This window comes from Ceratotherium simum, chromosome 9 (assembly GCF_057802395.1).
Source record: "Ceratotherium simum simum isolate JZ-2026a chromosome 9, ASM5780239v1, whole genome shotgun sequence".
In the NCBI taxonomy this organism is placed as follows: domain Eukaryota; kingdom Metazoa; phylum Chordata; class Mammalia; order Perissodactyla; family Rhinocerotidae; genus Ceratotherium; species Ceratotherium simum.
The window spans coordinates 78,925,472-78,940,384 of record NC_141908.1 but is presented as its reverse complement, the minus strand read 5'-3'; the positions used below and the strand labels follow the sequence as shown (position 1 = coordinate 78,940,384).

Sequence of the window (14,913 nt, the reverse complement as noted above, 5' to 3'; positions counted from 1 at the left end):
CATAAGATTAGTACCATATAGCCTAGCTGTGTAGTAAGCTATACCACCTAGGTTCGTGTAGGTACATTCTACGATGTTTGCACGACAAAAATCACCTAACAATGCATTTCTCAGAACATATCCCCCTCATTATGCAACACGTGACTGCACATTCTCGTCAGAAAACACACTCCATTATTTCAATCATTTGAAATTGGTTGAAACTTGCTTTACGGTCTGTTATACCATCATTTGTGTGTGTGTGTGTGTGTGTGTGTGTGTGAGGAAGATTAGCCTTGAGCTAACATCTGTTGTCAATCCTTCTCTTTTTGCTGAGGAAGATTGGCCCTGGGCTAACATCCATGCCCATCTTCCTCCACTTTATATGGGACACCACCACAGCATGGCTTGACAAGCGGAGCATCAGTCTGCGCCCGGGATCAGAACTCGAGAACCCCGGGGGCCACCGAACCGGAGCACACGAACTTAACCGCTACACCACTGGGCCAGCCCTATATCATGTTTGTGCGCTTGAATGTATGTTGGGTATTGTGTTCTACGTAAATCCCTTCCCCTTACATCAAATACATTAATCCTATTGTTTAAATTTTCTGTACCTTTACTGATTTTTTTGTCTGTTCATTCTACCAATTACTGAAAAGAAATGTTAAAAAAAAAAAACTGCTAAAACATGTTAAATTAAAAAAAAACCCTACTATGACTGTCATATGTTCATTTCTCTGTAGTTCTGTCAGTGCTTGCTTTATTCATTTTGAGACTATGTTATGAGGTGCACACAAATTTAAAATTGTTATATGTTCCTGGTGAATTGAACTGTTTTTGTTTTGCTGAAAATGGCTTTATTTCACTTTCCTCTGAAAAAATTTCACCAGTTGGAAATTCTAGTTTAAGTCTCTTCATTAAAGATGCCAGTCTATTATCCTTTCCCTTTCATCATTATTACTGAAAAATCAGCTATTAATCTGTCATCCCTTTGAAGATAAATCTTTTTTTCTCTGGCAGCTTTTAAAATTTTTCTCTTTTTCTTTGGTTTTCTGCAAACCCACTATGGTTTCACCAGACGTAACTTTGTATGGAATTTGTTTTATTTACTTTCCTTGAGATTCACTGGACTTCCATCAGTCCTGGAAAGCTCTCACCTGTTCAATATTACATTTGTTTCATTCCTTCTCTTCCTCTCCTTTTCAGAGTCCAGTTAAACATGTGTTAAACCTTTTCACCTTATCTTTCATATCTTGTAACCTTCCTTCCATATCTTCCATCTCTTTGACTTCCTAGGATATATTCTAAAAGACTTCTTGCGATCTCCCTTCCAATTCTCTAATCTTCTTCAGCTGCCTAAACTTGTATTAACCCCCTTTATCAGTTTTTAATTATCATTATTGGGTTTTTTTTTTCTATTTCTAGATATTCTATTTCTTTTTTAAAACTGCTAGGTCACTTTTTATATCATATTCTCTGATTCTATATAAATATATTTTTTACATTTTGGCATCTTTGAAATCAAAACGCATCTTACAAATGCTCAGAGACGCCACCGTTATGACACATTTGTCATTGCCTGTGCAAACCTGGTAATAGGTATTCATACTGATGTCTCTTCACTAGATTTATGTGCACAGTTGGTACTGTAACATGTTGAGTTTAATTGCTGTTCAAATTGTCTTCAAAAAATTATACTATGATTAAGCAATAAAATGAAGTTAATGTGTACACAGAAAGGTATGAAAACACAGCAGCAGGGTATAACTGGACATTAACGATGCAAACATTCATTATTGCAGAAATGATCACAATTTTATGTTTTCTTGCAAAGCAACAGTTAAGTGCTTTACAAACTTGAGAATGGGAGATATCCTCAAAGAATTATCTATCATATGCCAATCAAAGCAAATGAAGACAAAAGAATCTGTCAAATCCTTTGGAAAAGATGAAAGAAATTTCAAAGCAATGAGAGCCTGGTATGGTCTATTCACACATCATGAATTAAGATATTAAGTTGCAATTTGAAAAAATATTTAGTATCTACACTGAAGGTTTCTTCTTCCGGAGGGACCTGCATTTGCTTTTACCAAGCACCAGTCTAGTCTGCATGACTTGGGGCTTTTTGGACCTTTCCTAGACGAAAGGTGAATTTGATCTGCAAATCCATGAAAGAATCAACTTGTGGTAACATCCTTTCAGGGACTTTTCACCATTCTCCTCTGCCTAACACACAGGCACTTTTCCCTAAAGTCCCCAAGTGAAGGTGGGAGAGTGAGGCGGGTTTGCTTCTAGTTCATCATTACCCCCAAGAGTATATGCCTCTGGGGATCATAAGGGAAAAGCTATTAGACTTCTCACTCCGGTTAGTCCCTTGGCTTTGACTTCTGTCCATCCACAGGCTGTGAAAACAAAAGCTCAAGTTCACCAGGAAAAGTAGCTTCCTTTCTCCATCTACCTAAGTTCCTGCTTTCACTAAGATTTAGCCTCATAATGCCTTACTATCTGGCCAGCTTTTCAATGCTATTAAGATGTTTCTTAAATTTTATCCAGAATTTTAAGTGATTTTCAGAAGGAGATTTGGTCCCAACAACCTAGCCTAATTTATTACCAAAATGAAAATCTTTACTAAGATCACTTTTCCTTTGTAATTTTGGTCATGCTTTACACGTCCCTGGAACCTCTTCTGTGACTATAAAACTACTATCCACTCTTCACAACCTCCTTCATCAAATGCTCCTCTTCAACTAAGCAACCCTTGACGACTTTATCCATCTTTCCTTAGGTTATGGGCGCAGATGTGAGACCTAAGTGGGAAACCGACTCTAGCTGGAAAAGCATGCCCTCAGATGAGGTCATAGTCAATGAAAGAGATGAAAGACACAAAATTTTGATGAAAGGAAAGCCTGTCATATCCAGGAAAGATCTGGAAGCCATTTTAACACAAATAAAAGAAGCAATTTTCTAATAGAGGTCTATGTGTAAAAATAGGCTTAGAATACACCAATCCTCAGTGAGAAAGATTTCAACTTTTACTTTAGGTATTTCTTAAATTTTAAATAACTATTCATTCAGATAACTACTCTAACCAAGTTCCAGGTTTGATCAATACAGTGTAGAAAATTCACGGTTAAGATTATCAAGGCTTGAAAAGGCCAACATCTGGAATGCTGGAACGTTAGGTATAATATGTCTTGTGTTAATTTTGTGTTCATCTTGGAGTTGCACACATAGCGGACAGGTAAAGAAATTTCTGGTTCAGTGTTTTTGGGAAGTCAGTCAAGTGATCAAATGTACCCCTGTGGTGCGGGATGTCGACAGCAGGGAAGGTTGTACATATGTGGGGACAGGAGGTACACAGGAACTCTCTGTACTTTCCGCTCAGTTTTGCTGTGAACCTAACTGCTCTAAAATATAAAGTTTATTAATTTAAAAAAATGGAAAAAAGAGGAAAACATAAAATTCAAGGGATAAAAATGACAGTAAATAACACGTGCATACAGCAGGCATTCAACAAAAACTAGTTGAATTGGACTAAAGTGAATTCTTTAGAAAAGCATATCACTACATATGTACCAACTAAACATAATATTGACACTTTTTAAATGGAGCTTAAAAGTTTAAAGTAATGTTCAACTTTCAGGTTAGCTAGAAGTTTTTCAAATTTAATATCTTAATGATTTGTAGTAGTAAATGTAATTAACTTAGACTTTTCTTTTTTTTTTTTTTTTAATTTTATTTATTTATTTTTCCCCCAAAGCCCCAGTAGACAGTTGTATGTTATAGCTGCACATCCTTCCAATTGCTGTATGTGGGACCCGGCCTCAGCATGGCCAGAAAAGCGGTGCGCCTGTGCGCACCCGGGATCCGAACCCCGGGCCGCCAGTATCAGAGCGCACGCACTTAACCGCTAAGCCACGGGGCCGGCCCTACACAGACTTTTCAATCACATCCATAGCACTTTAAGTAAAATTCTCTGAATATGAAATTTTGACTTTCTTTCCACATATCTGTATTTTTCTAGATTTTCTACAATTAACTTGTATACCTTAAAAAAACAATTCAAAGTTCAGCGTTAAAGTAAGGGGCTGGCCCAATGGTGTAGTGGTTAAGTTTGCACATTCCACTTCGGCAGCCCAGGGTTTGCCGGTTCGGATCCCAGGTGCGGACCTACACACCGCTTATCAAGCCATGCTGTGGCAGGTGTCCCATATAAAAACAGTAGAGGAAGATTGGCACAGATATGAGCCTGGGCTCACTTCTCAGCAAGGGCTAATCTTCCTCAGCAAAAAGAGGAGGATTGGCAACAGATGTTAGCTCAGGCCTAATCTTCCTCACCAAAAAAAAAAGTAAAACATCATCACTACTTTTTCCTTAGAACACAAATCTAAATTAGAAAATCTACATATTTTTATCCCTAAAATGAAGTTCATTCACTAGAAAACTTAAGCTTTATATTTTGATCTTATTTAAATTTTATATTTTGTCAAAAATCCTAAGTCAAAATTATTCAATAAAAAAGTATAAATTCACCTCACAATGACATCATAAAACAGTATACATCTTTTCTACTATTCAAATGTTTAACATCAGGAAAGATTATGTAGTAGTTAAATTAAATGCATCAAACAAAACTACATTTGTTTATAGAGGCAAATTGTTTTGAAATGCTTGAATGACTTTTATGTGAAATGTACGGATCAATTAATGCTTTGGTTCAACCAGAGAGTAGATAACTCTACCAGTTTGAATCTAAGTCACAAGACATAAATTAAAAGAAAATGCTGATATTCCCTAGACATAGCTAAGAATAAGTTATTTTCAATATTTTAAAAGATAGCACAGTCTATACAAAACATATTTAAGAGCAGAGTGCCCCATTTCCCTTACTTAAAAAAAGTGGCACACTATAAGGTGAATTCCATTCTTTTTAATAAAAGCTGAGGAGATAAGGAAACCAGTGCTGCTAACTCTTGTCTGAGTTCTGACACTTTCAAAATAGTTCATATACAGTTATGGCAGGTTTCAGTCATTTCACATAGCTCCACACAGATTTACAGATTTTGAATGACCAGAATAAAACTGTCACGAAAACTGAATTATACTTTCACAAAATAAATCAAAAGCTTTTGTCAAAGCCTCTAAGTAAACAGAGAAAAAGCAAGTTACACAGGCCACTTACATTCAGATACTACAAGGCACTAAACTTTGATCTATAAGCGTTTTATTTTACATCTTTAAAAATGAAGGACTACTGGAAATTAAGTGCAGCACCTGATTCCAAATGTACCCACTTAAAATCCATAATGATTCTAGTAAAGAATATTTAAAATGACAATTACTAAATACCAATGATTAAAGCAAGTAATGATTCTTTTCACTTAAGTCTTAATATTTTTCTGGAACTTAAGAATAATTATCCACATCTTAACACGTACACACACACAAAACTATTCTTAGTAGTTTTACAATATATTCTAATAGTGGCAAACATGCAATATTAGAAACGTCATCAGTATACCTAGGAAAAAATGAATAAGGAAATAAAATATCTACCATTTATCTACCAAAAACTGATCTATGAGTTAAAGGTGTTATACATACACATGCCTCAGCCCCAAAGTTTGACGCTAACCCACTAAGAAACCCCAGTCTTTTTCCCGCTAAAATAAGGACAGCAAGACAAGTATGTCTCTTATTTCAAATACTATAAAACATCATGTTGGAGTTAGACAATATAATTAGATGAGAAAACAAGTGGAGCCACAATTACAAGGGAAGAGTCCCCACTTTTTAGAGGGGACATTCTACACGCAGAAAGCTGGATGAGGGAGCTGTTCAGTCATAAGAAGTATATATTCTCCAATGCTCTCTTCAGGTGTCGGAAAAGAAAAATGATGGAAAAAGAAGAACCTCCAAGAGCATGGAGCCAAAAGCAATAGAAAACAGTGGCCTGGGTTGCTACTACCCAGGAACAGAACCAGAGCCAGATCACAGAACACTCTTTCTCTGAGGGTAGGGGAACCAGGCAACATTTGCCCAGTTTTCAGAACAGCGATGGACCAACGCCTCCTATGTGCCTCCCATTTTTCCTTTTTTCAAGTCTTTATTGTGGCTTTCCTATCTCAGTTTCACCACTGTATGCTGGGTTTGTAGGGGCTGGATATCGGTAGTGTCTTCTGAGATCACAGGTCTCAGTATCAACAGAAACCACAACTGGACTTGATGTATACCACAAGATCTTAGGTTTCAAGACTGATATCATGATTGGATAAGACTTTTGGCGTTCCCAAGATGGAAGTGGATTTGGCATATGGGAGGGATATGAATCAATGTAACCAAGAAATCAGATTGTTGTAGACTAGATTGTCAGTCCCAAGTTTTTACTCCCTTGTAGTCAATTGGCCATGTAATTCTGCAATGGGAAAAGGAAGATGCAGAAAAGGCAAAGTAGCAGCAGTATGTCAGATAACAATCAAGGCTTATGTTTCCGAAACTGGGGTTCAAGAAAGTGTGGTACACAGATCAATAAAGGTCCTTGGCCAGATAAGTTTAAAAATGAAGAGTAAACCTTTAGGGCCGGCCCCGTGGCTTAGCGGTTAAGTGCGCACGCTCTGCTACTGGTGGCCCAGGTTCGGATCCCGGGCGCGCACCAATACACCGCTTGTCCGGCCATGCTGAGGCCGATACCTATCTAGTGGGGCTTTGGGGAAAAAAAAGGAGGAAGATTGGCAATAGATGTTAGCTCAGAGCTGGTCTTCTTTAGCAAAAAGAGGAGGATTAGCATGGATGTTAGCTCAGGGCTGATCTTCCTACACACACAAAAAAAGAGTAAACCTTTAAAAACTTTAAGAGTTTGGCAGTCATTTTAAGTCTGCTAAATTTAATTTAAAAATTAATAAAATGGGGACTTCCATTTTTAACATCTTTTTTCCCACTCTGTTTAGAATTACTTTGCTAAAGTTACCAATAATCTCTTAACGGTCGAATCCAATACACACTCCATAATGCTTTTCTTCACTGCTATGCTGAATCTGACACTACTGACTACTCCCTTCTCTACTACATCCCTCTACTATCTGAGACACACATTCATTCCTGGTTTTCCTCCCATTCAAACTCCTTACAAACTCTTCTTCCTCCATTCTCTTCTTAAATGATAACGTTCTCCAGGACTCCCTGACTTTGACCCTCTTCTTGCTCTAACTCTTCAGTAATTGCCAACATGACTCTCAAATCTTTATTTCCAGCACAAACCACCCTTCTGAACTCCATTATGTGGAGTGTATCTTTACCTAGATGACCCACAGGCACTCTGAACTCACACACTTACCCGAAAACCTAGTGAAATTGTGCTAGCTAACCTGGTGAATGGGATGACCAAGTTCTAGTTTCCAAAACAAAAAAACCTGGAAATTATTTTAGACTCTTCCTTTTCCCTCATGTTCCACATCTGCACATTTAAGTGCTATCAATTCTACCTTCTACCAGGGAAATTTAAATTTTGATATTCAAAAGGAAATAAGAAATTTTCATGCATCCTATCAACTTTTTAGAGCCGTGCATAAGCTTCTCAAGCCAAACACAATGGTAATATTTCTTTCCTAAGGGCTACTCCCATGTCTATTGATATAAAATATTCATTTCTTGCTTTCACATCTAACTTCCTAAAACGAACACATAACTGGTAACCACTATGACTGAGCTGCTGATGATTTTGTTTTGTTTTGCTTAGAGTCAAACAACATTATTTTCCTTACATTCAAAGTCATTAAGCTACAGAAAATAAAGAGCCATTTCTATACTTTGCACATACCAGAGACTTATTAAATGTGGCTTAAATTATAAAGTTTGATATATATTGGTTTATCTCACCAAAAGCTTCACTAAGAATTATAACCAAAATTGCACAAATAAATTATAATTTTCTCATTGAAGAGTTATTTGTTCATTCCATTTTTTACAAATCTATGTATAAAGAGAGGTATTTGCCTTTTGATCTGAATAAAACACCTCTAAATTCTATTTTCTTCATGAAGCAAAACTTTTATTCTGAAAAGGAAGTTTATTCTGAGCTCACTGCAAAACTATCTATTTCAGTCATATTCCAGATTTAGCAGGACAAAGGGCAACAGCAGGAAATGGAGCATCACCAAGGTCCAAAACAAACTTAGTTTAGAGTAAAAAAAAAATCTCAAATCATTATTAGGGTAATTAAGCACTATGCTTAAAAGCAAAAATAAAAACAGAATAAAAATTAAGACAATCATGAGCACAGCTTGATCACTACTGATAAAAAGACGAGAATCTTGCCCTCTATTATCATACAACATAAAGGTAAAATGGAAGTAATCTTGATACACACACTCTCACGCTCATACATGTATTTTAAGAAGACTGATAAAGACTACATTTTTATATTTATTACCATTACAGTGCATTTAAATACAATCAATTCATTTTTTTCTCAAAAACTTTGAGAGAGATACAAAATAGTTATTTTTTTGTTTGACAGACGAGAAAATTGAATTATAGAGAAATTAGGTAACCTGTTTTCAGGTCTTTAAGATCAGAAGCAGAACTGGGACTAAAACTTGGCTCTAATTAAAATGAATTTCCAAAAAAAAAGCTAATGACAAAAATGAACCATGAATCTCAACCCACATTGCCGCATTTCAAACCGTCATGCTTTCCAGTCACTTTCTATCTTTTTACTGAGTTAACGCATTTGATACTTGCCACTAGACACAACAAAAATAACTTAATCTTATCAAAGAATTTGAGAGGCTCAGTTTCTTTTCTGCATATTCTGGTGACCAACTGTAGCACTCCCAAAAGGCTAAATGTCAAACAGAAATATATCCTCATGCCTATCCAAGAGGAGTTGAGATAGGGACGTCATGATACATATATGTCTTGTTCTATGCAATATGATTTCAAAAAAGTTGTATGAGACCAAATCTAGAGACCAAAATTGTTCTCAGCACTGTCCCTCTTACCACCAGCACATTAAGTGAAGAAATGTCAAAAGATACAGACAATATGAACTAAAATCTTTAGATATTAAAAGATAAATCAACTTGCCTTCTATACTTAAAAATACGCTCAGACAAGAAGTAGTTAACTACGAAACTGAAATCCATATTCAAGATTAAACCTGTTCAAATTAATGTTTAACTTATAAGAGCTACATGAAATGCACTGTTAATGAAATCCTTGACCCTGGGTGGGGATGACCATTTGGAGGCAAGAAAAGTTCAGACTACGTAATCTGAATTAGTAGTCTTACACACTGGTGAAAGAATCTGTAGAGAGCATGACTGTTGGGTGATCAGAAATCATAGTGCCTGTATTACATAATAATAACCACATGAGGTTAACAAATAACCTACTAGGAAGATGCATGTTTCTAACAATGCAATTAAATCTTATTCCTACAGGGAGAAAGTAAAAAGTTAACCTGAAAAGTTTGGTTAAAAAAACAAACTGCAAAGTTTTCTTTTCAAATATTAAGTTTAATATGTGGGGATCCATGTGCTAAAAACCAAAACCAGTAATCTATTTTAATTCTATTTAAAGGACTTTAATCACTGTTATTTAGGCTTGCAACTGAATCCAGACTAAGTAGAAGATACATTTATATATTCTCTTAGTATTCCTTTGACCAAGTAGTGTTACGCAAGCGTTATTTCTGATATAGTCCTATTTAAATACCTACTAAACTTTTATAATGTTCAATGGTAACTTCTAAAACATCACATTCCATAGAAACACTATGATGGTACCTTAATACTGATGTATCGATAACACACTGTGAACACCGGTGCCGAGGTTAGCACTGGCAACAGAGGACGTCTTGACTGCCTGAAGCAGACCTTCACCAGTCTTCAAAGTCACCTTCTTTAATCAGGTACGTGTACAATGTTTGATACAGATAGCATACCAAGTGGCCAGCAAAATGATAGACAATGTTTAAATTTTAATCATTAAAGATAAACTTGATACTCAAGAAAAATAATTGGTCACCTTGGGAGGATGCTAGTAAATCAAGCCATTATTCTGAAAACAGAGAAAAAAATCAAAGATTTATTCTACCTGTCATTCTCTTTAAGGAACTGTCATCAAATAATCGATAATGGCACATTTCTCTATATATGTTCTACTAATAAGTAAAGAAATAATAGAATTGGAATATCACAGTTTTGCCAACTCCTAACGAAATAATTAATGTATCAGGCAAAACTCACTGACGGCCAAGATACTCATGAATTATTCTAGCCTCCTTCCACCAAACGCAACGTGAATCAGTCAAGCCTCTAGATCAGCAGAGAGGAACAACTAATTAAAATCAAGGGAATTCAACCAGCAAAACCCAGACCGAGGAAAACTCTAATGTCAAAACCTAGTTTCCTCAACAAATAAATAGAAGGAATAAAAAAACGTGAGGGGGAACCTATAAGACTTAACAGACATTTTCAACAAAATATGACGTATATACTTTGTTTAAATAATGAGTCAAACAGTAGGAAAATAAGAACATTTGTGATACCATCAGGAAGGTTTGAACACTGAGCAGGTATTTGATGATCTAAAGAACTGTGATTGTTTTTAAGGGGAGTTCTTATTTTATAGATATATTTTTAAATATTTATGGATAAGATCATATGTTGTCTAGGATTTGTTTTAAAATAATTCAGGGGTAAAGATAGGCATAGTGGAGGGTTACAGATGAAACATTATCGAACATGAATTGATAATTATTGAAACAAGGTGACAAATGCAAAAGGGTTCACTTTAGTATCTTCTCTATTTGTGCCTGCTTGAAATTTTCCATAATAAAAGCTTAAAAAAGAAAAACGAACTAAAAAGTTTTATATGACAATCCACAGAATAAAGACAAAAAAACTCCAAGTCTCTCAGAGGTCAAAACAAATGAAAATCTTAATGGTGAGTTAGACAAGCATTCTCCCTGTACACACACACACACACACACCCACCCCTACCTACTATTACTTAACAAATGAGAAAACTGAGACCCAAAGAAGTCAGTCTTGCTCAAGGTCACAAAACAGAAAAGCCCCCCTGTAGAGCTAAAACTGGACTCCACAATTACAAGCCCAGAAAGAGGTCTAAGTTGGAGCTAAGTTAAAAGAAGAGCTCAGCAGTCGTGAAGTAGTTTGAAGGCCCAGCAAAGTCATAAAAAAAGTCTTTAAAAGTTAGTCAGGTGAAAAAAAAAAAAGTCAGGTGGTTTGAAGGGCTATACGCTAGAGTGAGAGCAAGAAGGCTGCAGAGAACGAGTAGAGAACAACTGGGTATTTGGTAATCATCCTCACCAGGGGCAGTTTGGTAATCATCCTCACCAGGGGCAGAAGTGTTAAATCTACGATGCATATTTGGAGGCTACCTGAATTCAAGGTGTTTGCAGAAAAGAACATTGTTGTCTAGCTTACAAGTAGCTTACTCATGAACTGGTGAAACATAAAATCACCATCTTAATGATTTTTCGAAAACAGCTGAAAAAAATTGTAAATCTTATTAAGTGCACGAGTGATTTAAATCTTAAATATAGGGCCGGCCCCGTGGCTTAGCGGTTAAGTGCGCGCGCTCCGCTGCTGGCGGCCCGGGTTCGGATCCCGGGCGCGCACTGACGCACCACCTCTCCGGCCATGCTGAGGCCGTGTCCCACATACAGCAACTGGAAGGATGTGCAGCTATGACATACAACTATCTACTGGGGCTTTGGGGGGGGGAAATAAATAAATAAAATCTTTAAATCTTAAACATAAAAATGGGATTTATCTTCCTGTCCAAGAAGAGGCTTCAAAACCTACCCATGAAGGGCCTTCATTATTTACTTAGACATTTTCGTAAAAGGATTCACATTCATATTAAAAGCATTAAGGATAAAATTCTGTGTATGCCAACAAACTATACTATCTTTTCAATAAGCACAGTGTCACTTAAATAAAACATGAACTTGACCTAGAAACAACATACCTAATTAATAAGACAATGTAACCCCATTTACTTTTTGTCATTCTGAAAATAGTAAAACCTAGTAAGTCTGACGTATTTTTAAGTAAATCATTTTCAAACTACTGGGCACTCACACTAAAATACATTTTAATTTTTGGCTGACATGTGTTAGTGACTATTTTCAAAAGTGTCTGGTGAATTGGATTCCTTTTTTATTGGAAGAGTGGTCTACTTTTAAGAAGACATTTCTGGCATTAAATTACACAAGACGAAAAGCTATTTTAAAAATCCATTTTAAACATTTCAAAGTATATGTCCTTCAGCAATTGTAAGAAATACCAAAGCAGGAAGTCAAAGAAAATTCCAGTGTGATCTCTAAAATTTAATATTACAGATAACTGAAATCACTTGTTAAATAACTTGGTCTTTAAAGAGTTGAAAGTGTAAAAAAAAGGAGCCTGAAGGGATAATGCAGAAATGGAAGCTAAGACTTGAGAATTTCACCAAACAGACCTCAAGTAACTTTAGTAGATTACAGAGATGTTTCTCTGACCCTTGCCAGTATCTTCAAAGTAGTAATGTAGCTCCTCACTTGAAAAACATGTTTTTAAGTAGTACCTTTCTCCTCCAATAACCTAAAATCAAAGCTAACGTAAAAACTCAAAAGACAAAGAGAGGAAAGAAAATTATTTTTGAATGACAAAGCCAAAAATATTAAGGAGTCATAAATGGATAAGAGCATGGACTTGAAATCAGGCAGTACTGAGTTCCAGGCTCTGCTCTGCAGCTGGATAGCCCCTTTAACCTCTGCATCAGCTTTCTCATCAGTAAAAGGGAACAATATCCACTCCACAGGATTGTTGTGAGGATCAAATGAGACAATGCTCATTAAGTGCTAACATCATGGCAAGCTTATAGTAACCACCTCAAATCAATAACCTTTTTATATAATCAATAACCTTTTTAATACAATTTAAAACGTTAATTATGAGAAAAATGCTTAATGCCCTTCTCACAAAAATATCTCTGTCCTACTCCCACTTGTGGGAGACAAAGAAAAGCACTAACAACATAAAAATATTTTATTTTTCTCCTAGGGTCATAGTTTTATTTATATAATTTTGGGATCACTGAAGATAAATATCAAATAAAAACCACACCCTACAGTTTTTTTTTGTGTGTGTGAGGAGATCAGCCCTGTGCTAACATCCGCCAATCCTCCTCTTTTTTTTTTTTTGCTGAGGAAGACGGCCCTGGGCTAACATCTGTGCCCATCTTCCTCCACTTTATATGGGACGCCACCACAGCATGGGTTTGAACTTGAAAAAATGGAAAACAGAAAATCCGGTGTTTTTAAATTTGGGGTCACTACTATGAATAAATATGCTATTATCCATTAAATAAATTGATAAGCCCAGCCACAAAATTTTATAACGAAGTATTTTAAAACTTAGAAATAAAAAGGAAAGCATTTACCTTTGTACAATAAAGCATCCAAAGTTCAAAGAGCCTCTCTCTGGATGCCATTCTGGCTTTCACTCTGGCACTTTAATTTTTCCTCAAAAAAAAAAGTTAGGTTCAAGACCACAGCATGTTCATTTTATTTTCCAAGTTTTTCAGCCGTTACAGTAAAGCTCAAAGCAGTAGGGAAAACAAAAAGAAGTGAAACAACGGACTGTCTTCTGGTCAATAAAACTCAGTTTCAGCAGTTACTCCAACTTATCTTCATCAGTGGTAGTTGGGCAATTACATAAATCTGTGAAAGACAAAAATACGCAAAGGATTGCTAGAAAAAGAGGCCATATTAAAAATCCCAGATTTATCAGAACTAGAGATTTATCTCCTTCACGTCCCACAAACAACCCGCTAAGCTTTCACACTGATTGATTAGATTTCATAGAAACTTGTGTTTCAGGAAGACATCAGTCAGAATCCTCTGGGGCAGACTCATAAGGATCAGTACTTATGACCAAAACTGCGTCCAGTGATGATAGACGGCAAGACGCCCTTCCCACTCAGATGTTTTCTATAAACATAAACAAAAAGCACACTAGGACTGACATATTTCAAAGACGCAGACTCGCCTAGAATCTTCTAGCTGCTTCTTACAGCTAGCCGGGCATGCTGGTCGTGTGGCAGGGCAGGGCGCGGGGAGGCGGGTGAGGAATTCCTGGTTTGTTTGTGCGAGCACTCCTCGGAGTGAAGGGCGACCTGCCCACCTGGCCCGACCTCGCCATCCAGGAAGCAGAAAGGAGCACGCCCGGCAGGGAGACAGCGGGAAAGGCTCCCGTCTGGCCGGGGACCTTTAAATTGCCTCCCGCATCCCCGACAACTGAGACAGGCAAACTTAAGGGGCCCCAGCCGCCCAGAGAAGCTCTGGCAATGGGGCGCCGCGAGCTCGGCGTCCGCGACCCGCCGTCCACCCCGGCCCGGCCGTCCGGACACACCCGGTCCACCTCGCCCCTGGCCGCCCGGCACGCCACCGCGCCCTCCCCCCACCACGCACCCGTCCCTCCCATTTCTGCCACGCGGCCCCTCTTCTCACGAGCCGCTCCCCTCACCGCGCTCCCGCCGGGGTCGCGCCGCCACCAGGACGACGCCAAACTCGCTTGCCTCGCCCCCCTGCCCAGCCGCAGCCCCGTGTCACCTCGCAGCGAGGAAGCGGGCGGGAGGGGGAGGCGGGCGCGAGGGCCGGGAGGAGCCGGGGGCGGGGCTGTCCCCTCGGCTAATCCTTCCGGCCTCTAAGGATTTACTCGGCCCCGGGGCAGTCGCGGTTCATTGGTCGCGCAGGCCCCGGGGGGCGGGGAGACCTGAAGCCCCGCCCCAGCATTCCTGCGCAGTCACAGTCGACCCGGCTCCCGCAGACCTGGGGTTGGCGCCAGCCGGGGCGCTCAAGTCAGTCACACCCCAGCTGGACGTGCAGGGGGAGCGGCGTGCTGGCGTCCACGCCCCGCT

The 14,913-nt window shown here is 38.2% G+C and overlaps 1 protein-coding gene across 9 annotated transcripts in view; it reads right to left on the bottom strand.

Annotated features, from left to right (window-relative positions):
• NBEAL1 (neurobeachin like 1) overlaps positions 1-14,638 on the bottom strand; it is a 154,183-nt gene extending 139,545 nt beyond the window's left edge. For 7 of the 9 annotated variants that reach the window (XM_087435657.1, XM_087435659.1, XM_004426808.3 and 4 more), the window contains exons 1-2: positions 14,520-14,638; positions 13,435-13,714 (exon numbers count right to left, since the gene is read on the bottom strand). In XM_087435657.1, coding sequence (XP_087291783.1) covers positions 13,435-13,485 — 51 coding nt within the window. In that variant the 5' untranslated portion in view covers positions 13,486-13,714; positions 14,520-14,638. Of the gene's footprint in view, positions 1-13,434; positions 13,715-14,042; positions 14,385-14,464; positions 14,488-14,519 lie in introns of those variants that run through there. The other 2 variants (XM_087435656.1, XM_087435655.1) reach the window with 2 other exon arrangements.
• Between the last annotated feature and the right edge of the window lie 275 nt (positions 14,639-14,913).